At 43.6% G+C, this 23,080-nt stretch overlaps 2 protein-coding genes and 1 long non-coding RNA gene across 8 annotated transcripts in view; 2 read left to right on the top strand and 1 right to left on the bottom strand.

Annotated features, from left to right (window-relative positions):
* Nucleotides 1-228: 228 nt before the first annotated feature.
* Nucleotides 229-23,040, bottom strand: ZNF790 (zinc finger protein 790). Of its 5 annotated transcripts, none has more exons than XM_026449154.1 (5): nucleotides 17,546-17,598; nucleotides 7,293-7,375; nucleotides 5,662-5,785; nucleotides 5,275-5,370; nucleotides 229-2,015 (listed from the first exon to the last, which is right to left on the bottom strand). In XM_026449154.1, the coding sequence occupies exons 2-5, from the start codon at nucleotides 7,299-7,301 to the stop codon at nucleotides 334-336; spliced, it is 1,911 nt and encodes a 636-aa protein (XP_026304939.1). In that variant the 5' UTR covers nucleotides 7,302-7,375; nucleotides 17,546-17,598; the 3' UTR covers nucleotides 229-333. The 5 variants fall into 5 exon arrangements, with proteins under 5 accessions (XP_026304939.1, XP_026304942.1, XP_026304941.1 ...); XM_026449157.2 differs by lacking the exon at nucleotides 17,546-17,598 and adding an exon at nucleotides 22,951-23,040 and having other exon boundaries at nucleotides 334-2,015; XM_026449156.1 differs by lacking the exon at nucleotides 17,546-17,598 and adding an exon at nucleotides 17,777-18,494 and having other exon boundaries at nucleotides 334-2,015.
* LOC113220265 lies at nucleotides 5,726-9,364 on the top strand. Its single transcript, XR_003307175.1, has 3 exons — nucleotides 5,726-5,815; nucleotides 7,066-7,205; nucleotides 8,902-9,364. It is a non-coding gene; the product is annotated as an uncharacterized LOC113220265 (long non-coding RNA).
* Nucleotides 22,640-23,080, top strand: part of ZNF345 (zinc finger protein 345) — a 30,682-nt gene continuing 30,241 nt past the window's right edge. For both annotated transcript variants that reach the window (XM_023229238.3, XM_023229239.3), the window contains exon 1: nucleotides 22,640-22,915. The gene's annotated coding sequence lies outside the window, so the exon portion shown is untranslated. The remainder of the gene's footprint in view (nucleotides 22,916-23,080) is intronic.

The raw sequence follows: 23,080 nt of genomic DNA, 5'->3' as shown, positions 1-23,080 counted from the left end.
CCTTCCTACACTTTTTTTTTTTTTTTTTTGAGACAGAGACTCGCTCTGTCTCCCAGGCTGGAGTGCAGTGGCCGGATCTCAGCTCACTGCAAGCTCCACTTCCCGGGTTTATGCCATTCTCCTGCCTCAGCCTCCTGAGTAGCTGGGACTACAGGCGTCCGCCACCTCGCCCGGCTAGATTTTTGTATTTTTTAGTAGAGACGGGGTTTCACCGGGTTAGCCAGGATGGTCTTGATCTCCTGACCTCGTGATCCGCCCGTCTCAACCTCCCAAAGTGCTGGGATTACAGGCTTGAGCCACTCTGCCCGGCCTCCTACACTTTTATATAATATTTCACAAGAGTGAAATGAAGTGAGAGCTCGAAGAAAATGCTTTCTCAAAATCTTTAAATTCATAGGATTTCTCAAAAGTGTAAATATTCTGGTGTTGAGCAAAGTTTGACTCATGACTAAAGGAGTTCCCATAGTCTGTCCATTCACAGAGATTTCCACCATTGTGAATTTGTTGTTCAGTAAAATATGAATGGTGACTAAAGATGTGGCTACTTTTCTTGTATCCATAAGGTTCTGCATCAGTATGAATTCTCTTATGTCGTGTAAGCTGTGAACCCCAGATAAAAGATTTCCCACATTCTTTACATACATAAGGTTCCTCACCAGTGTGCACTCTCTGATGTCGAGTAAGTTGTGAACCCCAGAGAAAGGCTTTTCCACATTCTTCACATTCATATGGCCTCTTTCCAGTATGAATTTTCTGATGTCGATTAAGTTCTGAACCACGAAAAAAGGTCTTCCCACATTCCTTGCATTCATAGTTTCTCTCACCAGTATGAATTTTCTGATGTCGATTAAACTCTGAGCCATGAAGAAAGGTCTTTCCACAATCCTTACATTCATAGGATTTCCTCTCGTTATGAATTTTCTCATGTTGAGCAAGATATGAAGGCCAAGTAAAAGTCTTCCCACATTGCTTACATTCATAAGGTTTCCTGCCAGTATGAATCCGCTGATGTCGAGCAAGGTGTGAGCTCCAAATATAGGCTTTCCCACATTTCTCACATTCATAAGGTTTCCTACCAACGTGAACATTCTGATGTTGAGCAAGATTTGAACCACGAATAAAGGCTTTTCCACATTCCTTGCACTCATGAGATTTCTCTCCTGTATGAATTCTCTGATGCTGAGTTAGGTGTGATCCACGAGTAAAAGTTTTCCCACACTCCTTACATTCATAAGGTTTCTCACCAGTGTGAATTCTCTGATGTTTAATAAGATGTGATCGCTGACTAAAGGCCTTTCTACATTCATTACATTCATAGGGTTTTTCACCAGTATGAATTCTCTGATGTCGAGTAAGATCTGAGCCACAACTGAAGGCCTTCCCACATTCCTTACATTCATAAGATTTCTCACCAGTATGAATTCGCTTATGGACACTAAGTTGTGAATGAAATCTAAACGCTTTCCCACATTCCTTACATTTAAAAGGTTTCTCACCAGTATGAATTCTCTTATGACCAGTAAGACTTGAACGTAAACTAAAAGACTTCCCACATTCTTTACATTCATATGTTTTCTTAACAGTGTGAACTGTCTGATGTCGAGTAACTTTTGAATCAGGAAGAAAGGTATTCCCACATTCTTTATCTTCACAGAATTTCTCACTCGTGTGAATTAACTGATGTTGAGTATGATCTGAGCCAGAAATAAAGGCTTTCCCCAATTCTTTAAATTCATTCAGTTTGTCTCCTGTGTTAAGTCTCTGGTGTAGATTAAAGGCTATGTGCTGGTTAAAAGTGGGCCTTTTTTCACAGGTGAGTATCACCTGCTTGAAACATTCCTCTTGATTATCTTGTAGTGTTTGAAACTGAACGTTGCCTTCCCAAGCACCTCTAAAACATAAACATTCAAGGCTGTGGTTTTTACAAATTTTCATTATTTCCAGTTGGGCTATTTCTCTCTCACAAATGCCATTTTTTGGTAATAACTTCTTGGTGTGACACCTGGACTGAATGTCTGAAAAAGAAGAAGGTAAAAACGTCATACTGTTGTATGTACAAAAAGCAATAAAACTTCTAAAATAGATGTAGAAAATATTGAAATAAAGCATATGAGAAGTGAATGGCTTAAAAAATTCTCAAATATGAGCAATGTGAAAAAAAGGGCAAGAAATAAGTAAAAATTTAAAAGAATTAATGAAAGTTGAGTCAAGTGATGAGAAGTATATTTTATTTTGATCATATTCATCTGAGGAGCTCAATAAAAAATGATTATCCAGGTATCACCTCAATAACAGAATAGTAAGTCATAAAATATCTACAAGTTTGCAAGTACTATGATGAATGTCTTATATAATTCAGAGCTTAAAAACAGGAATGCTGGGAAATGGCAGAATATCAGTCCAATATGAGGGAAGCAATCTGATCCAGAGTTACCAAAGTACTAGGCTCTCAATACCAGGGTATGCTGCATTTAGGTTAAAGGAGATAATTATGGGTGATAGTTCAGACAGAAAAATAGTTTGAAGGCCAGGTACAATGATTCACACCTGTAATCCCAGCACTTGGGAAGGCTGAGGCAGATTGCTTGAGCCCAGAAGTTCGAGACCAGCCTAGGCAACATGGCAAAACCCCATCTCTATAAAAAATTAGCCAAGAATGGTGGTGCATGTCTGCGGTCCTAGCTACCTGGAAGGCTGAGGTGGCAGAATCACCTGAGCCTGGGAGGTCAAGGTTGCAGGGAGCCATCATCACACAACTGCACCCAAGCATGGGTGACAGAGTGAAACCCTGTCTTAACAACAACAAAATAGTTTGAGAATTTTTTTCAAGGGGGAAGGAGTCAGGCAAAAGCTAAGAATAAGTAGGACTCTTCCGTGGCTCATTTTTTTAAATACATATTTAGGATCAAATACTATTGTTACCAGTTTTTCTTGGGGGACAGAGCAAGTACTCTAGCAGTGACTCAGTGAATTGAAAGGCAGTTTAGTTACAAAGTATGAGCAGTAATGTACTGCAATGGAAAGAGGACAAACTTCAGTTTCAGACTCCAGTTCTATTTACTAAAACTACTTTTTTTTTTTTTTTTTTTCTGAGACGGAGTCTCGCTCTGTAGCCCAGGCTGGAGTGTAGTGGACGGATCTCAGCTCACCGCAAGCTCCGCCTCCCAGGTTTACGCCATTCTCCTGCCTCAGCCTCCCGTGTAGCTGGGACTACAGGCGCCCGCCACCTCGCCCGGCTAGTTTTTTTGTATCTTTTTAGTAGAGATGGGGTTTCACGTGTTAGCCAAGATGGTCTCCATCTCCTGACCTCGTGATCCGCCCCTCTCAGCCTCCCAAAGTGCTGGGATTACAGGCTTGAGCCACCACGCCCAGCCTAAAACTACTTTTTAGGTGATTGGAAAATTACTGAGCTTGATTGAGCTCTTAATTTTTCATATTATAAAAAGGAATAAAACACCACTTTGCAGAGGTTTGTTGCAAGGATTGGGAATAATATGCTATTTCTATTAAGTGCCTGACACAGGATAAGTGTTGAATAATCAGTAGATGATGATGATTTTTAGAGAGGAAAAGCTGGGGAATATGGGGAACTAGACAAGTCAGAGTTTGTCTTTTTTTTTTTTTTTTTTTTTTGAGATGCAGCCTCACTCTGTCACCCAGGTTGGAGTGCAGTGGCGCAATCTCAGCTCACTGCAACCTCCGCCTCCTGGGTTCAAGCGATTCTCCTGCCTCAGCCTCCCAAGTAGCTGGGATTACAGGGGCCCACCACCATGCCCAGCTAATTTTTGTATTTTTAGTAGGGATGGGGTTTCGCCATGTTGTCCAGGCTGGTTTTGAACTCCCAACCTCAGGTGATTCACCCACCTCGACTTTCTAAAATTCTGTGATTACAGGCATGAGCCACCACGCCTGGCTGGGCTTGTCTTTTATGACACTGTGTTCTTCTGGTTGTACTTCATGGGCCCTAACTTTTCTTCTGCCACTTCTTCCTCACTGTGACCAGAAACTGTTATCACCCGTTACTCTAATTTTCAGCTAAGCAGTCTATTAGGTCTTCTCTTAATGTTCCCTGTATGCAGAAATGTATGGCCATGCTCCAGTCACAGAAGAGAACAAAAAGTTTCTTAAGAGATAATATATTCTTTGTTAATTCTTTTAAACCTAAAATGAGCAAATCCATAAATGTTGGTTGAAAGAATGAACTAATAAGAATGAACTAACAAATGCAGGCAATGTACAATCAAGGAGAAGCTAGGAAAAATGAGAAAAATTCAAAAGGGATGGGTAAAATAAAAACATGAGGTCAAAAATGTTTGGTTTGGTTTTGTTTATTTACAGAATGAAGAATTTTATGAAAATCTAAATTTCAAAAAAGGGAGATGGGAAGGAACTTGATCCAAATCATAGATAAAATAAGCGCCACTGGAGAAAAGAATGGCACTTACCTTTTTGTTACATGAGTAAAAAATGAGAGCACAAAAACAGACCAGTGTTTGGAGTGAAGAGAAAGTTCTTTTGGAAAAGGTTTTGTCTCTATCTAGGCCTCAGACCTTTTTTTTTTTTTTTTTTGAGATGGAGTCTCACTGTACTCCAACTCAGGCTAGAGTGCAGTCATGTAATCTCGGCTCACTGTGACCTCTGTCCCCAGGTTCAAGCAATTCTGCTTCAGCCTCCTGAGTAGCTGGGACTACAGGTGTGTGTCAGCACACCGGCTAGTTTCTGTATTTTTAGTAGAGATGGGGTTTCACCGTGTCGGCCAAGCTGGTCTCGAACTCCTAATCTCAGGTGGTCTGCCTGTCTCAGCCTCCCAAAATGCTGCAATTACAGGAGTGAGCCATGGCACCCAGCCAGTTTTTGTTTTTGTTTTTATCCCGAGACAGAGTCTTACTCTGTTGACCAAACTGGAGTGCAGTGGCATGATCTCAGCTCACTGCAACCTCTGTCTCCCTGGTTCAACAATTCTCCTGCCTCAGCCTCCCAAGTAGCTGGGACTACAGGCACTCATCGCCATGCCTGGCTAATTTTTTGTATTTATTTATTTATTTTTTAGTAGAAATGGGGTTTCACCATGTTGCCCAGGCTGGTCTTAAACTCCTGAGCTCAGGCAACCCACCAAAGTGCTAGGATTACAGGCGTGAGCCACCACACTTGGCCCATTTTTTGGTCTTAAGGGGATATTCCAGACCAATATTTTAGAGATGTTGCTGCCTCACTGTGCAGCTGAGCTGTTATCCACAACAATGGCCTCCTTGTGCCTGTTCAGCCCTCACTCACCTGGGCAAGGTCCTCTTGTCTCATCCCTCAAAATCTTCCAGGGCTCTTTCCCTTTCTCCAATAAAGAGAACACTTCTGGCTGATAATTGCAAAGACCTGCACAGAAGATAAGAAACAGCAAAGAACCACATTGTAAAGATTCTAAAATTTGAAACTACTTCTTTGGTTACTAAAGAAGAGAAACAATTACAGGCAGGGCAAAAATAAGTTATAAAGGATGGGAAAGATGGAGGTGCCCACTGATGACAACTATTGTCAGATTTACAAAGCACAAACCATTTTCCAAAAAACAAAAGTCAGAAGTTACCCTGGACATTTAAAAGACAATAAAAAAAAAAAATCACAATACAGAAAGCAGGAATTTCTAAGGAAAATGCCGAATCTTACCCAGTGAGACCATGTTGCTGTAGTTCTCCAACATCACATCTCTATATAAATCTCTCTGTTCCAGGTCCAGGCACTCCCACTCCTCCTGACAGAAATCTACAGCCACATCCCTGAACATCATCAACTGTTGAAAGAACAAGTCCAGGTATTAATGGTGAACTTTTAAAAAATAATAACCTCTTTAGATGAAAGGGGAAAGGCTGGAAAGGGGCACTGCAGGGAGTGGGGCATATACTGGGCAAAAAACTGGAGTTGGCTGCCTGTGGTTTCAGGGGAAATGACATGGGAATAAGCGTGACTAAAGCCGAGTGTCTACATGCTCCTGTTTTTTTGTTCTTTTTTGAGACAGAGTCTTGCTCTGTCACCCAGACTGGAGTGCAGTGGTACAATCTCGACTCACTGCAACCTCTGCCTCCCAGGTTCAAGTGATTGTGCCCCAGCCACCCTAACAGCTGGGATTACGTGTGTGCACCACCGCGCCTGGCTAATTTTTTGTATTTTTAGTTGAGACAGGGTTTCTCAATGTTGGCCAGGCTGGTCTTGAACTCCTGACCTCAAATGATCCAACCACCTCGGCGCCCAGAGTCCTAATGAGCCACCGCACCTGGCCTACATGCTCGTAAAAACTCCTGTTGCTCAGTCACCACATCTTTATGATCTTCAAATCAGAAATACCAAAACATCAGAATGGCAGCCCAGAATAACAGACATCATGTGAGTTTTTTGTTGATACCACTGAGAGGCTACACCAGCCTGGAAGAACCCCAGATTTATTATGTGAGAAAAGTAGGGGGTTTTGTTGGTTGTAAGGAGTCTCTACTGTGCACAAACAGACTTGTGCATACAGTCTTTGGCCCAGGTAACTGTCCTTTGCTTAAGCTACTACTTTTAGTTGAATTTTCTGTTAGTTTAAATTGAGAGAATTCTCAAGAGATACACTCCCTGACTGAATATTATTTTCTGTGGACAATGTGTAGAATCTCCAGGCTCTTTGCTAAGCAGCTGACACTCAGCAAATTCAGTGTCATAAGAGATTACTGTGAAAGTCATCAAATGAGTTTTTTGTCAACACCACTGAGAGGCTATACCAGCCTGGAATAACTAACCCTGGACTGTTAATTATATTAACCTCTCATTAATTTCCTGGAAAATTCCAGATCTCTTTGAACTCAACCTCCCATCGTATCTGCTAAGGAAAGCATCACAAAGGGCCACATACCTAAATGAATACCAACCAACACCAACTCCCATCTTGATTAAATAAAACATCCCATTCTACAGAGTAAATAAAAGCCTTTATGTAGTATGTCCCCTTTAATTGTTCCATCCCATCTTGTTAAGCTACGGGTTTGAAATGAAAAGTCTTTACTGTTCCCCTTAAGGAAATGTATTTCTCTTCTTCAGTGCTCTGCCAGATTAGGACATAGGAGATACTGAAAGCCCTGGTGGATAGATTTGGTCATACTGGTTGGAGAAAAGAGGTATCTAGGGAAAGCATTGGACTGTTTCACAGTCATTACTTATGACGCTCAATAGTGATTCAAGTAAGCAGTTAAGGATAAGCAATAAAAATATTCACATGATTTGATATAAATGGGTTATATTTTTGGAGAGAGGCAATTCCAACTCACATGGACCATGACTTCACATTCCAAGTCTACCAGTCCTTCTCTGGATTCTTCTCTTGGTGAGGCAGTGTGCTGAGAAAGCAGAGCTAGAAAGAAAAAATCACGAGGTCAGGCCTTTCTCAGAGCTCTCAAATGGACAAACAGGAATGCCATTTTCTTCCTTGGAGGTAGGTCAGAAGGAACCTGAAGAAATCCTGGCCCTATCCAAAACCAGAGAGAGTCAACAAAAGCAGGATGAAGTTTCAGTCTAATCACTTATGCCAAAATCATGATATGGGATCAGGATACTACTAGATAAGTCAATTCTGGCTTGCCCTAAATTCATATATACATACATTAACATTTATCCTCAAGCCACCTTTTAAATGAGACAAGAATGTTAGTTACTTGTCTCATTTAAAAGATCAGGAAATGGGTCACTTGCTCAAATTCACTATTAGGAAATATCATAGGTTTGCTGAATGCAAAGCTGGTTCACTTTGAATACCTCTGGATTTCAGGATTTTTTATTTTATTGAGTGAAGGATGAGCTGGGCCTTTCCGTTATCGGAGCAGCCCATGATCTCTGCCTCCTGTGTTTTCATTGACACTGAGCAGCAGGGTGACTTTTTCATGAAAGGAACGCAAAGATGGAAGGAAGGCTAGGTTAGGCGAGTAGTCAGTTTTGTGAAGCAAGTACTTTTATTAAAAAAATATATTGAAGCCTCTCTGAGTCTAGCTTTGCACTTAGCAAAAGGGAATCAGATAAATAAGTTGCAGGACTATCAAGGAATTCACAGTCAGAAAAGTAAAGAGGCAATTACGATACTGTAGGAAATAAAGGGAATCGTGGTTATGAAAGGAGCCAACTAGTTCTAAGGAGCTCAAACCAAAACTAGTTTTTAAGAGAAAGTTTCCTATAGGAGATGGTACTTCAGCTGACTCTTGAGGGGCTGTTCTGTGTGGGAAATGCGCGAGGGGAGAAGAAAAGATACACACACAATACCTTTAAGAGTAAACAACCTTTATCCCACGTAAATGGCAATGCAGATATAATAAGCAAATTGCAATGGGAAGGGGAGAAGGGAAAATATATATACTTACATACATATATACACACACACACATACACATATACATATATATATATATATATACACACTCACCAAACTATGAAGGATTCACCACCAGACTGGGAAGCAACAGCCTGGGCTCCAGGGTCACACACTACACTCACCAGACTATGGAAGATTCATCACAAGACTGGGAAGCAACAGTCTGGGCTCCAGAGTCGGGCCACCCCTCCGTGCAGACGAGAAGAGGTCTCATGAAGCTTTGGCGCACTCTGGGACCTTAGCTCTTTTTGTAACAAGTGGTTTGGCATGAGGCCCAGTCACAAGGGCCCTGATTCATGACTGGGCTCAAGGAACACAAAAAGGTCAACTCGTTTTTGCGATTGTCTATTGTTTTTCAATAACTAATGTATAGGAATAGATTGAAATAGAGATTTCTCTGAAACAGCGCTGGATGAGTGCCTCAAGGGGCTCACACAACCTGTCCTGGGACTTGGTGACCATTGTTTGTGTCCATGTTCAACTGAGTTCAAATTTAATATTTAACTTCTCCTCCACAGGGGCTCATCAGAGAAGACAGAGCAAGGTGAGGGGGGATATCCTAGCAGAGGAAACAACATGTGCCAGTCAAGCAAAGGTATCTTTGTGCATTCAAGGAACACAGAGTGAGCGGAAAGACCAGTGGCAGATGGGGATGTATAAAGCGGGGATCCTGTTATGAAAAGCTCTAAAAGAAATAGGCTATAGCATTTGGACCTTATTTCAGAATAAGAAAGCATTCTGCAGTTTTAAAGTAAGGTTTAAAAATGTTTCTAATTAAAGATAAAACAAAGTTGGTGTGAGAGGGTAAAGACTGATATACACAATCTGAGGAGTTCATAAAAATTCCATGTAAAGCATGTAGTATGAATTGGTCCTAGGAGACAGACAGCTTCAGCGGCATAGAGAACTTTAAGAACTTTTCCAAGAGTGGCGGGCTGGAGAATAAATTGTGAACTAAAATATATTTTGTGTTTGAGAACATGAAGAACTTGAGAGTGACTATTACACAGTTTTAAGAAAAAAACTAGTTTTTTAAAATAATTTAAAAAATTTTTTTAGCTGGGCACAGTGGCTCACATCTGTAATCCCAGCACTTTGGGAGGCCAAGGCAGGTGGATCACCTGAGGTCGGCAGTTCGAGACCAGCCTGACCAACATGGAGAAACCTTGTCTTACCTAAAAATATAAAATTAGTCGGGCATAGTGGTGCATGCCTGTAATCCCAGCTACTCAGGAGGCTGAGGCAGGAGAATCGCTTGAACCTGGGAGGCAGAGGTTGCAGTGAACCGAGATCACGCCATTACACTCCAGCCTGGGCAACAAAAGCGAAACCCCGTCTTGAAAAAAAGAAAAACAATATTTTTAGAGACAGCATCTCAAACTGTCAGTCATGCCGGAGTACAGTGGTGCAATCACAGTTTACTGTTGCCGCAAACTGCTAGGCTCAAGTGATCCTTCCACCTCAGCCTGCTGAATAGGGTGGGACTACAGGCATGCACCACTTTGTCTGGCTAATTTATTTTATTTTTGTCGAGACGGGGTCTCGCTATGTTGCCTAGGCTGGTCTCAAATTCCTGACCTCAAGAAATACTCTCCCACCTTGGCCTCCCAAAGTGCTGGAATTACAGGTGTAGGCCACCATGTCTAGCCAAGAACTAGTTCTAATCCTGATATTCCTCCTCTTGGAAACCACGTAGACAGAAACAAGAAAATCAAAGTAAATCCCAACCACCAGGAAACTAAGAAAATGAACAGACTCCAAATTATTTGGAAATGTGAAAAGAAAATGAAAGAACAGAATGTGTGTGGAAGGCACAGTGATGCTACAAAGCAAAACAAATGAGAAATACCCATTCCCATGGGGAGTAGACCATATCCTCAATGAAAGGGTCTGTGAGCAGGAATAATGTCAAAAGGACGTGGTAAAAGGAGGCCTGAAAATGTCAGAGGGATTCAAGGTGACAAAACACATTGGCTGTATTCATTAAAAAAAAAAAAAAAAGCAGCTTTATTGAGATGTAATTCACACACCATACAATTAAGCCATTTACAGTCAACAATTCAATGCTTCTTGGTATATTCACAAATATGTGCAACCACAAGTCAATGTTAGAATATTTTCATCACTTCAAAAAGAACCTCTATCCCCTTAGGCTATCACTCCCTGGCCTCCCCACCGCCACACTTGCCCCGTACTTAGCCTTAAATAATGACTAATCTACTTTCTGTCTCTATAGATTTCCCTGTTCTGGACTTTCATATGAATGGAATAACATATGTGGACTTGTTACTGGCTTCTTTCATTTAGCATAAGGTTTTCAAGGTTTATCCAAATTGTAGCATGAATCAGTACTTCATTCCTTGCTATGTCTGAATACTATTTCTGTAGATGAATAGACCACATTTTGTTTACCCATTCTTCTATTAATGGAAATTTGGGTTGTTTCCACCTTTTGACATTATTATTATTATTTCTGAGACGGAGTTTTGCTCTTGTTGCCCCGGCTGGAGTGCAGTGGTGCTATCTGGGCTCACCACAATCTCCACCTCCCGACAGTTATTTTTAAAATGCCCAGCCAACAATTATTTTTAAAATGCTGCTATGAACATTCATGTAAAAATTTTTGTTTGAGGCCGGGCGTGGTGGCTCATGCCTGTAATCTCAGCACTTTGGGAGGGCGGGGGTGGGTGGATCACGAGGTCAGGAGATCGAGACCATCCTGGCTAACACAGTGAAACCCTGTCTCTACTAAAAATGCAAAAATTAGCCGGGGGTGGTGGCTCATGCCTGTAATCCCAGCTACTCAGGAGGTTGAGGCAGGAGAATCACCTGAACCCAGGAGGTGGAGGTTGCATTGAGCCAAGATCACGCCATTGCACTCCATTTTGGGCAACAAGAGTGAAACTCCATCTCAAAACAAAAAGAAGTTTTTGTTTGAATATCTATTTTGTAGTTTTCAGAGTATAAGTTTTATTTTCTTTTTTTTTTTTGAGACGGAGTCTTGCTCTGTTGCCCAGGCTAGAGTGCAGTGGCCGGATCTCAGCTCACTGCAAGCTCCGCCTCCGGGTTCATGCTATTCTCCTGCCTCAGCCTCCGGAGTAGCTGGGACTACAGGCGCCCGCCATCTCGCCCGGCTAGTTTTTTTGTATTTTTTAGTAGAGACAGGGTTTCACCATGTTAGCCAGGATGGTCTCGATCTCCTGACCTCGTGATCCGCCCGTCTCGGCCTCCCAAAGTGCTGAGATTACAGGCTTGAGCCACCGCGCCCGGCCGTTTTATTTTCTATACATAAGATCATGTCATCTGCAAACAGAAATGCTCTTACTTCTGTTCCAATCTTTACTCCAGTGTCTTTTATTTCTTTTACTTCCCCAATTGCCAGTACAATGTTAAACAGAAGTGGGGATCTTTGTCTGGTCCCTGATCTTAGAGGGAAAACATCCAGTCTTTTACCATTAAGTGCCATTAAGTTGGCTGTGGGTTTTTCCTAGATATCAGGGTGAGGAAATTCCTCTTTATTCCTAGTTTGTAGAGTGTGTTTTTAAAAATCATAAAAGGGGCCGGGCGCGGTGGCTCAAGCCTGTAATCCCAGCACTTTGGGAGGCCGAGACAGGCGGATCACAAGGTCAGGAGATCGAGACCATCCTGGCTAACATGGTGAAACCCCGTCTCTACTAAAAATACAAAAAACTAGCTGGGCGAGGTGGCGGGCGCCTGTAGTCCCAGCTACTCCGGAGGCTGAGGCAGGAGAATGGCGTAAACCCGGGAGGCAGAGCTTGCAGTGAGCTGAGATCCGGCCACTGCACTCCAGCCTGGGCGACAGAGCGAGACTCCGTCTCAAAAAAAAAAAAAAAAAATCATAAAAGGGTATTGGCTTTTGTCAAATGCCTTATCTCTATTGAGATGATTGTGTGATTTTTGTTTTTTATTCTATTGATAAGATGCATCACATTAACTGACTTTTGATGGTAAGCTAACCTTGCATTCCTGGGATAAATCCCACTCAGTCATGTTATATAATTCGTTTTAGATGTTGGCCGGGCGCGGTGGCTCAAGCCTGTAATCCCAGCACTTTGGGAGGCCGAGACGGGCGGATCACGAGGTCAGGAGATCGAGACCATCCTGGCTCACACTGTGAAACCTCATCTCTACTAAAAATATAAAAAATTAGCCGGGTGCGGTGGCGGGCGCCTGTAGTCCGAGCTACACGGGAGGCTGAGGCAGGAGAATGGCGTGAACCCAGGGGGCGGAGCTTGCAGTGAGTGGAGATCGCGCCACTGCACTCCAGCCTGGGCGACAAAGCGAGACACCGTCTCCAAAAAAAAAAAAAAAAAGATGTTACTGGATTTGGTTTGCTAGTACTTTGTTGAGGATTTTTACACCCATATTCTTATGAGATATACTTTGTCTGGTTTCAGTATCTGGGTAACACTGGCCTTATAAAATGAGCTGGGGACTTGGCTGTATTCCTTAATTACAGCAGAAGATACTGGGTAAACTCAGAGCTGATAATAGGAGTCTTCCTGAACCAGTTGAGCTTCTGAATGGCAAAGAAGGCCTGGTTATTCAAAGGGAGCCAAATTTTTAAAAAACTCTCTTCTTCTGGGGTAACAAAGGAAGAAACTCTTGAGCAAAAAAACCTTAAAAACTACTCTTGCCCCATTCACCTTTTTCACAGGAAAATACCAGTGACAGCTATTCCAGAAAAATCTATTACATCCTGTCCAAAATATAAATTAGATATAACATGCCTAAGATAGTAGGCTGAGGTGGGTGGATCACGAGGTCAGATTGAGACCATCCTGGCTAACACGGGGAAACCCTGTCCTTACTAAAAATACAAAAAATTAGCCAGGTGTGGTGGCATGTGCCTGTAATCCCAGCTACTCGGGAGGCTGAGGCAGGAGAATCACTTGAACCTGGGAGGCAGAGGTTGCAGTGAGCCAAGATTGCGCCACTGCACTCCAGCCTGGCGACAGAGCAAGACTCCGTCTCAAAATAAATACATACATACATACATACATACATACATAGCCCCACAAAATCCAAAGTTTTAAAAGTGTGTCAAAATTCCCTATGTACAAAAAAAACTCACTAAAAAAATCAGAGAAGATGAAAATTATCACCCAACATTGCAGTCTGATTTTTAAAAAAGTACGATGTAATTGCAGCTCTAAAACAAGACCACAAGCAAAAATATATGATCTCAGGAAAGAGGAGAAAGTAATAGATAGACCATAGATGGGAGTTAGTAGAATTCAAGACTGAAAGAGAAAATAGGCTAAATCACATCAGAAATGAAGAATAAACTAGCTAGGTGCAGTGGCATGTGCCTTTAGTCCCAGCTACTTGGGAGACTGAGTCTGGAGGATTGCTTGAGTCCAGGAGTTCAAGGTTGAGGCCAGCCTGGGCAATACAGTGAGATCCCATCTCTAATCAATAAATAAATCAACTACAAGGTGCATAAGATCTGACAAATGCCACAGAAAGTATAGTATGGAACAAAGAATACAGAAATTAATGAACAGAACAAAATTTAACAAAGAAAGGGATGAAAATCATTTGAAGAAGAAATGAAAAGAGAGATCCAATATGCAAAAAGAGCACCTAAAGATGAAATCCAAATTAAGAGGATATATCTAAAACTATGGTTTTAGCTGTATATCATATATATATGTATGTATATATATATATAAACTACAGTTTTAATGCTCAAGATGAATTTCATAAAATAAAGTGTAAATATAAATCATAAAAAGTGAAACCATATTACAGGTGAATATGACCCAAAATAGTACCAAAACATTACCTAATAAAATTATTTGACTAAAACTCATGGGGAATCAAGATAAAAATATCAAGTCACCTATAAGAAAAAGGAAATTCAGTTGTCATCAGACTTCTCCAGTGCTAAATTCAGTACCCCAAACAGTGGGGTAAATCTTCCAATATACTTGTGAAAAAAACAAACGAGGGAGTCAAAACATTTTTATATCCAGCCAAGCTGTCATTCGAGTACAATGGATATAAGGAATTTCATGATGCAACTTAGGAAATACTGTTGATATGCGCTCTTTGAGAAGAAACTACTAGAAGACATATTCCAGCCACAAAAGAGACAATAGTGAAAGTTTCAGCAAAAGAATAGTAGTGATGCTGAACATATTTAAATGCAAATCTAAATAAAATAGTAAGAGTGGAATTATGGTAGCCAGCATCTGGATGGCCCCAAAGGTACCCAGTATGTGGTATTCACAACACTGTGTATCTGCCTCCTATACTGAATAGGATTAACTTGTATACCAATAAGGTACTGTGGAAATGATAGAGTATGAGATAGATCATAAAAGACACTGTGGCTTCCACCTTATGCTCTGGAGAAAGCCAGTTGACATGTCATAGGGACACTTAAGAAGCCCCATGGAGAGGTCTAGATGGTGAGAAACTGAGGTCTATTGCCAATAGCCACATGAGAGCCATGTTGGAAGGTGATCCTCTAGTCCCAGTTGATAGCAGCCCTGGCCAAGAGTGTGACTGCAACCTCAAGAGACCCCGAGCCAGAACTTCCCAGCTAAGCCACTCCTGAACTCCTGATCCACAAAAAATGGTGTTACGATAATAAATAATTATTGCTATTTTAGGGTAATATGTTTTACAGCAATAGATAACTAATATAGAAATGAAGATTAGAGAATAGAAAATAGACTAGCTCTAGCTCACTGATTGCCTCATTTGTGATAACAGAGATAACGGGTGTCATTTCAAGCTGAAAATCAAGGGGAAGAAATTTAGAAATGTTTAAGAGTACAGCCAGGGCAGGAGGATTGCTTGAGGCCAGGAGTTTGAGGTCAGACTAAGCAGAAGAATGAGACCTTGTCTAAAAAGAAAACAAAACAAAACAAAAAAACAAAATGTGAATATAAATGTAAGTCAAACAGGGCAAAATGTCAACTAAATTTCAGCATAGAAGCAAAAAGTAGGAAATTTAAATTTAAAATGACAGCACTTAGCAGGAAAAATTCAAATTCCTATAACTAAATCTAACAATATATGTAATGTACAGGCCGGGCGCGGTGGCTCAAGCCTGTAATCCCAGCACTTTGGGAGGCCGAGACGGGCGGATCACAAGGTCAGGAGATCGAGACCATCCTGGCTAACACGGTGAAACCCCGTCTCTACTAAAATACAAAAAATTAGCCGGGCGTGTTGGCGGGCGCCTGTAGTCCCAGCTACTCCGGAGGCTGAGGCAGGAGAATGGCGTGAACCCAGGAGGCGGAGCTTGCAGTGAGCTGAGATCCGGCCACTGCACTCCAGCCTGGGCGACAGAGCCAGACTCCGTCTCAAAAAAAAAAAAAAAAAAAAAAAAAACACACCTGGCCGGGTGCAGTGGCTCATGCCTGTAATCCCAGCACTTTGGCAGGCTGAGGTGGGCGGGTCACGAAGGCAAGAGATGGAGAACATCCTGGCCAACATGGTGAAACCCCGTCTCTACTAAAAATACAAAACTTAGCTGGGCGTGGTGGCACACGCCTGTAGGCCCAGCTACTCGGGAGGCTGAGGCAGGAGAATCGCGTGAACCTGGGAGGCAGAGGTTGCAGTGAGCCGAGATTGCACCAAAACAAAAAACAAAACACCTGAAGCCCCTACCCAACAATCAATAGGCAATGCCCGGGAAGATTGTGACCCCATAGTACTCAGCCTATGAGGAACCAGGGGAGGAACCTGTGCACTAGGGGATAAATTGCTTGTTGAAACTGTTGGGTGTGCCTATCAGACACTGATCTTACAAGACCATCATTAAAAGTCTCACTTTCGTTGTTCTCCGGGTCTCTGAGTCCATTCTTTGGGACAGGTAAGTTTGTTTCTCACATTCAATAAATCATCTTTCACTACCCCAATGCTATCTCTCCAAAACTGACTTGAATCCAACCAGAATAAGTGTCAATCCAACCTTGTATTTACATTTATCTACTATAAGAAGACCCGGATTTCTAGTCAACTGTCTTTTCAGACACTGTACTCCATCAAGTCCCATTTGTCCCCTTTTCTCATTCTTCCCAACTCTCAACACTTCTCCTGTATGCCTTCATAATGGAATTCATAATTCATTAACAACCAATCCCTCTTTTATCTTCAACCACTTCCGTGAACACGCCCTAACATTCTGAGTCTAACAGAAACCAGGCTCTATCTAGAGGACTTTGCAGCCCTCTCAACATTTCCCCGGCTACAGCCTCTTACCAGTGCGTCTGAAAATGGAACAGATGGCTGGCCTCCCTGTTGTTCATTACTTTCAGACCCTTCTCCCTCCTCCACAAACTCTAGTTTTGAATTTCCTGCCATGAGATTATATATAACTCACCACATGTCACTTTTGTTGACCTCTACCAAACACAGGTTATTTTCCCCCTATATCTGAAATATTGAGCTCATGATTTACTCTCTGCAGCGCGATTATCCTTTTCTATCTTTTAAAATTCTTGCATTTTTAACTACACCCACACAGATGAGCCTTGTTTACTTACCCTTGCCTGGACTTTTTCCCCTCCCATGGCTCATTTCCAACATGTTGATGGGTTGTTTTCCCCAGCCCTCTACCCCCACCTGCTGCTCCATTTCTCTGCCCTAATTTACTGAGAAACTCTTGAACTATGTTGTCTACACTGTCTCTCCCATTCTCCCCTCCTTCTAGTTTGCCCTCACTCCAATCCAGCTACCGGCCAGCACAAAAACTGCTCCCTACACATTCACGAAGGACTATGTCACTCATCGCAAGGCTCAATTCTTTGTTTTTAGCCCCATAGCAGCTATCACCACCTTTACGAACGTAGTCACGCACAACGCGATGCTGTCATAATCACGTACATACAGTTATATTTAAATAGTCCATTATGGTCACACACAGCGCCCGTCATCGTCGTGTGCGCGTACACGCGTGCGTACACACACACACACACACACACACGAGAAGCTCCCGTCGCGGCCCCGCTCCTGCATCAATTTCACTCTCGCATCCACGGTTCCCCCCCATCGCGATCTCTCGCCCCCATGCTCCCTCGCCGGAAAAGTCACCAACTCCAAAGACGTTAGCACCTCACTCCCCTCAGCCCCGGCCTCGGGCCCTGCGGAGTCATTCGGCTTCTGTGTCTCAGAGTCACTCACCCGGCCCTGCGGTCTCTCGATGGTGGAAGGTTCCGCGATCTCCCTATCATCCCTAAAGGGACAGAGGGCTGACAGGAAGTTGCCCGGGGAACGGTGCACTCTGGGAAATGTAGTTCAGAGCATTTCCCAGATGCTGGACAGTTTTTGGGACACCGCGGGTACCATTAACCGACCCTGGATTTGAGCCCCATCCCCTCGCTGGGCAAAGACCATCGCCCACACACCGCTCACATCTGCGGCCGAGAACTTCCAGAATTCCAGCCCGCGTTTAGGAAGCTTCAGCAGAGGCCTGCAGGCTGCCCTACCTCTGCAAATGACGCCCAGCCCTGAGAACAGGACAGTAAGCCCAGGCCATCTTAGGCTGGAAGTAACCTTGGCCCCGATGGCCTCTGGGAAATGTAGTCTAGAGGCTGGAACACTGCAGAAGTGCCCCCGCGGTTATTTTCAGCAGGAGCTGGCTGCATGGGCCTCTGACCCAAGTGGCGTGGCGGGAAAGTCCTACAAGACTGTGCCAAGCAAGTGGCTTGTCTGTCCTGTCTCTGCCGGAGCCTCGGCCCGGCTGGGTGGACACCTCTGATTCCACAAGTACCAGCCTGGGATAGAAAGAAGGGGAAATGGTCCATGGGACACAGCTACATGCCCAGCCCTACAGGGGTACCCTGCCTGGGAATCCATGAGAACTCTTCCTAATACCTTATTCCCATCCTCCAATCGCCCTTAAAGTGTTTGGTTTCAATTAATGTTTATAGTCACATTAGTATTGTTTTGTAAATTCTATTCATGCCATTCTTTTTGCCGAAGTACACATTTGCCAGTTTTCATTTGCTTCTCTTTTAGATGTACATCATTTAGATCTACATCTAAACTTTCTGACAGAGGAGTAATTTTTTTCAGTACTTTCAAACTCATCAGATAATTAAAATAGTTTTTTTCTTTTTTTTAATTTATTTTATTTATTTATTTATTTATTTATTTATTATACTTTAAGTTCTAGGGTACATGTGCATAATGTGCAGGTTTGTTACATATGTATACTTGTGCCATGTTGGTGTGCTGCACCCATCAACTCGTCAGCACCCATCAATTCATCATTTATATCAGGTATAACTCCCCAATGCAATCCCTCCCCCCTGCCCCCTCCCCATGATAGGCCCCAGTGTGTGATGTTCCCCTTTCTTTTTTTTTTTTTATTGTGAAACAGAAAATACTTGAAGTGCATAAAATAAGTTCAGTATAACTCCACACAAGTGTTGGTATCTCAAGAACAAATGCCCATTCTATGTGATCATTTCTTTTTCTATCTTTTTTTTTTTGAGACAGGGTCTGGCTTTGTCACCCAGGCTGGAATACAGTGGAACGATCTAGGCTCACTGCAACCTCTGCCTCCCTGGCTCAAGTGATCCTCCCACCTCAGCCTCCAGAATAACTGGGACTACAGGTGTGTGCCATCACACTCAGCTAATTTTTATAGAGATGGGGTCTCACCATGTTGGCCAGGCTGGTCTCGAACTCCTGGGCTCAAGTGATCCTCCCATGTTGGCCTCACAAAGTACTGGGATTACAGGCATGAGCCATTACACCCAGCCTGTGTGATCATTTCTGATACCCAGCTCCAGCTCCAGCTGACCTTTAGGGTATTTATATCTTGGCTCTTTAATAATTTTAATCTCTCACCTGGACACGGTGGCTCATGCCTGCAATCCCAACACTTTGGGAGGCCAAGGCGGGCAGATCACCTGAGGTCAGGAGTTTGAGACCAGCCTGGCCAACATGGTGAAACCCCGTCTCTACTAAAAATACAAAAATTAGCCGGGCTTAGTGGCATGTGCCTGTAATCCCAGCTACTCTGGAGACTGAGACAGGGGAATCACTTGAACCGGGGAGGCGGAGGTTGCAGCGAGCCAAGATCACACCATTGTACTCCAGCCTGGGTGACAGAGAGAGACTCTGTCTCAAAAAAAAAAGAAGTGGAGTCCTTAGGAGGTGATTAGATTATGAGGGAAGAGCCTACATAGATGGAATTGGTGCTTTAAAAAAAAAGGATTGAGGCCAGGCGCAGTGGCTCACGCCTGTAATCCCAGCACTTTGGAAGGCCAAGGTGGGCACATCACGAAGTCAGGAGATGGAGACCATCCTGGCTAACACAGTGAAATCCCGTCTGTACTAAAAATACAAAAAATTAGCCGGGCGTGGTGGTGGGCGCCTGTAGTCCCAGCTACTCAGGAGGCTGAGGCAGGAGAATGGCACGAACCCGGGAGGCGGAGCTTGCAGCGAGCCAAGATTGCGCCATTGCACTCCAGTCTGGGCAACAGAGCCAGACTCCGTCTCAAAAAAAAAAAAAAAAACGGATTGAGGGAATGAGTCCAGCCCTTCAGTACCTTCTGACAAGTGGGGACACAGCATTCCTCCCCTCTGGAGGATGCAGCAAGGAGGTCCCATCTTGGAAGCAGAGATCAGACCTAGCAGACACCAATCCTGCTGGCATCTCAATCTTGAACTTCCCAACCTCCAGAACTGTGGGAAATAATTTTCCATTATTTACAAATTACTTAGTCTCAGGTATTTTGCTATAGAAGTACTAAGGGACTAAGACACTTCAGTTCCTGAAATAGCACCAGAGTAATAAATGTGAAAGATGTCTTTATTGTTCATAACCAACCCCTTTCAACCACAAGTGAGTTAATGAGGTGATGTTGGGAAAGCCCCTACATAACCACAGGATAGGGCAACCAAACATGTGATGAGAAGGTTGGAAAGTTCTGCCCTATCCCGTGACTTCTGGGGGAAAGGAAAAGGGTTGAAGGTTGAACTCATCACCAATCACTGCTGATTTAATTAATCATGCCTATGTAATGAAGCCTCTATAAAAACACAAAGGGCTGTGTTCAAACAGCTTATTTCCCAGACCTCCCACAGGCATTTTATTTTTTTCTGTTCTTTAGGAGACATTGGTGGGGTAAACATACAAAAATGTGATTGCCTCATTCAACCAAGAGTCTTAGCCACAATTAAAAGATGTTCAGACGGAGCTGCACAGGAATGTGATGCTGCAGAACTAGAGCAACAGAGCCACATTAGGCATAGATCGCTTCCCTGTATAGTCCAAATTTTGTTGTTTTTGTTTTTTGGGTCTTTGTTTGTTTTAAGGAGCGGAGAGTTTAATAGGCAAGAAGGAAGGGAGAAGACAGTAGGAAGAAGTTCCCCCATACAGAGATGGGGTGTGGGGGTGGGGGTGGGGGCTGCAATCTCAGTTCACAGTAACCTCTGCCTCCCAGGTTCAAGCCATTCTTCTGTGTCAACCTCCCTAGCAGCTGGGATTACAGGCGCACACCACCATGCCCGGCTAATTTTTTATTTTCAGTAGAGACAGGATTTCGCCATATTGGCCAGGCTGGTCTCAAACTCCTGGCATCAAGTGATCCACCCGCCTCGGTTTCCCAAAGTGCTGGGATTACAGGCATGAGCCACTGCACTCATGCTGGTTTTTTTTTTTTCTTTCTTTCTTTCTTTCTTTTTTTTTTTGTAGAGAGTATGCTGTTCAGGCTGGTCTCAAACTCCTGGGCTCAAGTGACCCTCCCGCCTCAGCCTTCCAAAGTGCTTGGGATCACTAGGCATGAACCACCATGCCCGGCCTTTCCTGCCATTGTTAAAAGCTTCAGGATTAGATTTTACATCAGCATTTCCTGTTGTCATATACTTCCCGCCATCATATTTCAGCAACCTCTACCACCTCCCAAAGTTTCTGGCTTAAAAAATTATTGATTTCCTCCCAGTTCCCCTTTCTGTCAGTTTTTAAATTTTATATTTGTTTTCAAATGAGTCATCACATTTATTTTAAAAATTTAAACAAGAGCCGGGCGCGGTGGCTCAAGCCTGTAATCCCAGCACTTTGGGAGGCCGAGACGGGCGGATCACGAGGTCAGGAGATCGAGACCATCCTGGCTAACACGGTGAAACCCCGTCTCTACTAAAAATACAAAAACTAGCCGGGCGAGGTGGCGGGCGCCTGTAGTCCCAGCTACTCCGGAGGCTGAGGCAGGAGAATGGCATAAACCCGGGAGGCAGAGCTTGCAGTGAGCTGAGATCCGGCCACTGCACTCCAGTTCGGGCGACAGAGCGAGACTCCGCCTCAAAAAAAAAAAAAAAAATTTAAACAAGATTATAGTGAAAAAAGGAAGTTTCCCTTTCAGTTTATCTTCCCCAAATGCATAATGACAGTTTTTTTTTAAAACTACTTTGAGTACTCATACTGATTTTGTATTCTAGTTCAGAAGAAATGTCTGAATGTTAAATGTTTACATAAAAATGCTATTTTATTATATCCGTAATGGAGCTTTCCCCCTTTGAAATTGCTGCTCCAGGAAGATACAACCTTATCACAATCTAAAGAGAAAATGAGGCTTGAAGGTTCAGATTCCTCCACAGTCACAGTAGCAGCTACCCATGCAGTGACCCACGTTTAGGTGATTACACACACTCATACACAGATGCATACACGATCTTGCCCCCAACCTCCACACACTCCATATGACCTCCCCACCCGCAAAGCTGCACACATCTTGACCTCACCTCTCTCACACACACACACCAATCTTACTGGCACGCGGTTTCTTTCACTCAACTACCCAGACACCCCTAATCTCACCAGCACAAGCAGTCCCACCGCAGTCTTACACACACTCGAGCCTTCCTTTGCCCAGTCTCGCATGCGTGACTGGGATCGCGGATTTGCCCCCTTTCGACTCCCCATCCTGGTTCCGTCTCAGACGCTCAGGTCCCATACTGGGGTGCACTCTCCCGGGTCCTCCACATGCTACGCAGCTGGCTACCTCAAGAGCGTCTGCGTGCTTCCAGCATTTAGTGGTATTCCAAGCAGCCTCCGGGGCACAGTTAGTCTAGTCACTGCGGCCAGACTCCCGCCTCAGGACCCAAAGGACGCAGCCCACTTTGGCTGGGCCCATCCAGTCTCCGGCGAGGCTTGGACTACGTTTCCCTGGAGACCTTGCTGTCCCCTATGTCTCCCGGGGAGGGGCGGAAGCCCGGGGGCCGCCCTCTGAGGCTGGGCGGGGTGAAAGAAAACTTGCTCCAGAGGAGTTAAACAGGCAAGAAGGACTTGGTTAAAGACTATTGCAATAGTCAACTTCCAATACAACAGCAGCTGGAGATTTATAACTAACGGGCTGGGTGAAGGAATTAAAGCATGGTAAATTACTAAGAGGAACTCAAGTATCAAGGGTAGGGGGATTGTTGCTAAACTAGCTTAGCTGGATTCTTGCTGAAGTGGAGTTCGCAGGCTATGGAGGAGGTCTGGCCAAACAAAAAGGATTCAGAGGAGCCTGACTAAAGCTTGGTCTAGGGAGTCCTTCTCAGGTGAGTCTCCCAGAAGGCTCCGATGGGCAGCTCACCTCAAATATTTAGTTTTGTTGGTGCCAGATTCCGCGCCACGGGAATCGGGATGGCTGGGCTGTGTAGCTTTCGGCATCCTGTCGCTTTCTGGACTACACTTCCCAGAAGCCTCTAGGCTCAGGGCTCTCT

Source organism: Piliocolobus tephrosceles, chromosome 21 (genome assembly GCF_002776525.5).
Source record: "Piliocolobus tephrosceles isolate RC106 chromosome 21, ASM277652v3, whole genome shotgun sequence".
Lineage (NCBI taxonomy): Eukaryota > Metazoa > Chordata > Mammalia > Primates > Cercopithecidae > Piliocolobus > Piliocolobus tephrosceles.
Note: the sequence above shows the minus strand (reverse complement) of the source record. Positions and strands in the feature narration are given on the sequence as shown.

What these genes read in the sequence shown, in the direction of transcription:
- ZNF790 (XM_026449157.2), bottom strand. An exon ending in CAGCAACATGGTCTCACTGG is followed by an intron (nt 5,371 to 5,661) that starts GTAAGATTCGGC and finishes TCTTCTGTGCAG; the next exon opens with GTCTTTGCAATTATCAGCCA. An exon ending in GACAAGAGGACCTTGCCCAG is followed by an intron (nt 2,016 to 5,274) that starts GTGAGTGAGGGC and finishes CTTCTTTTTCAG; the next exon opens with ACATTCAGTCCAGGTGTCAC.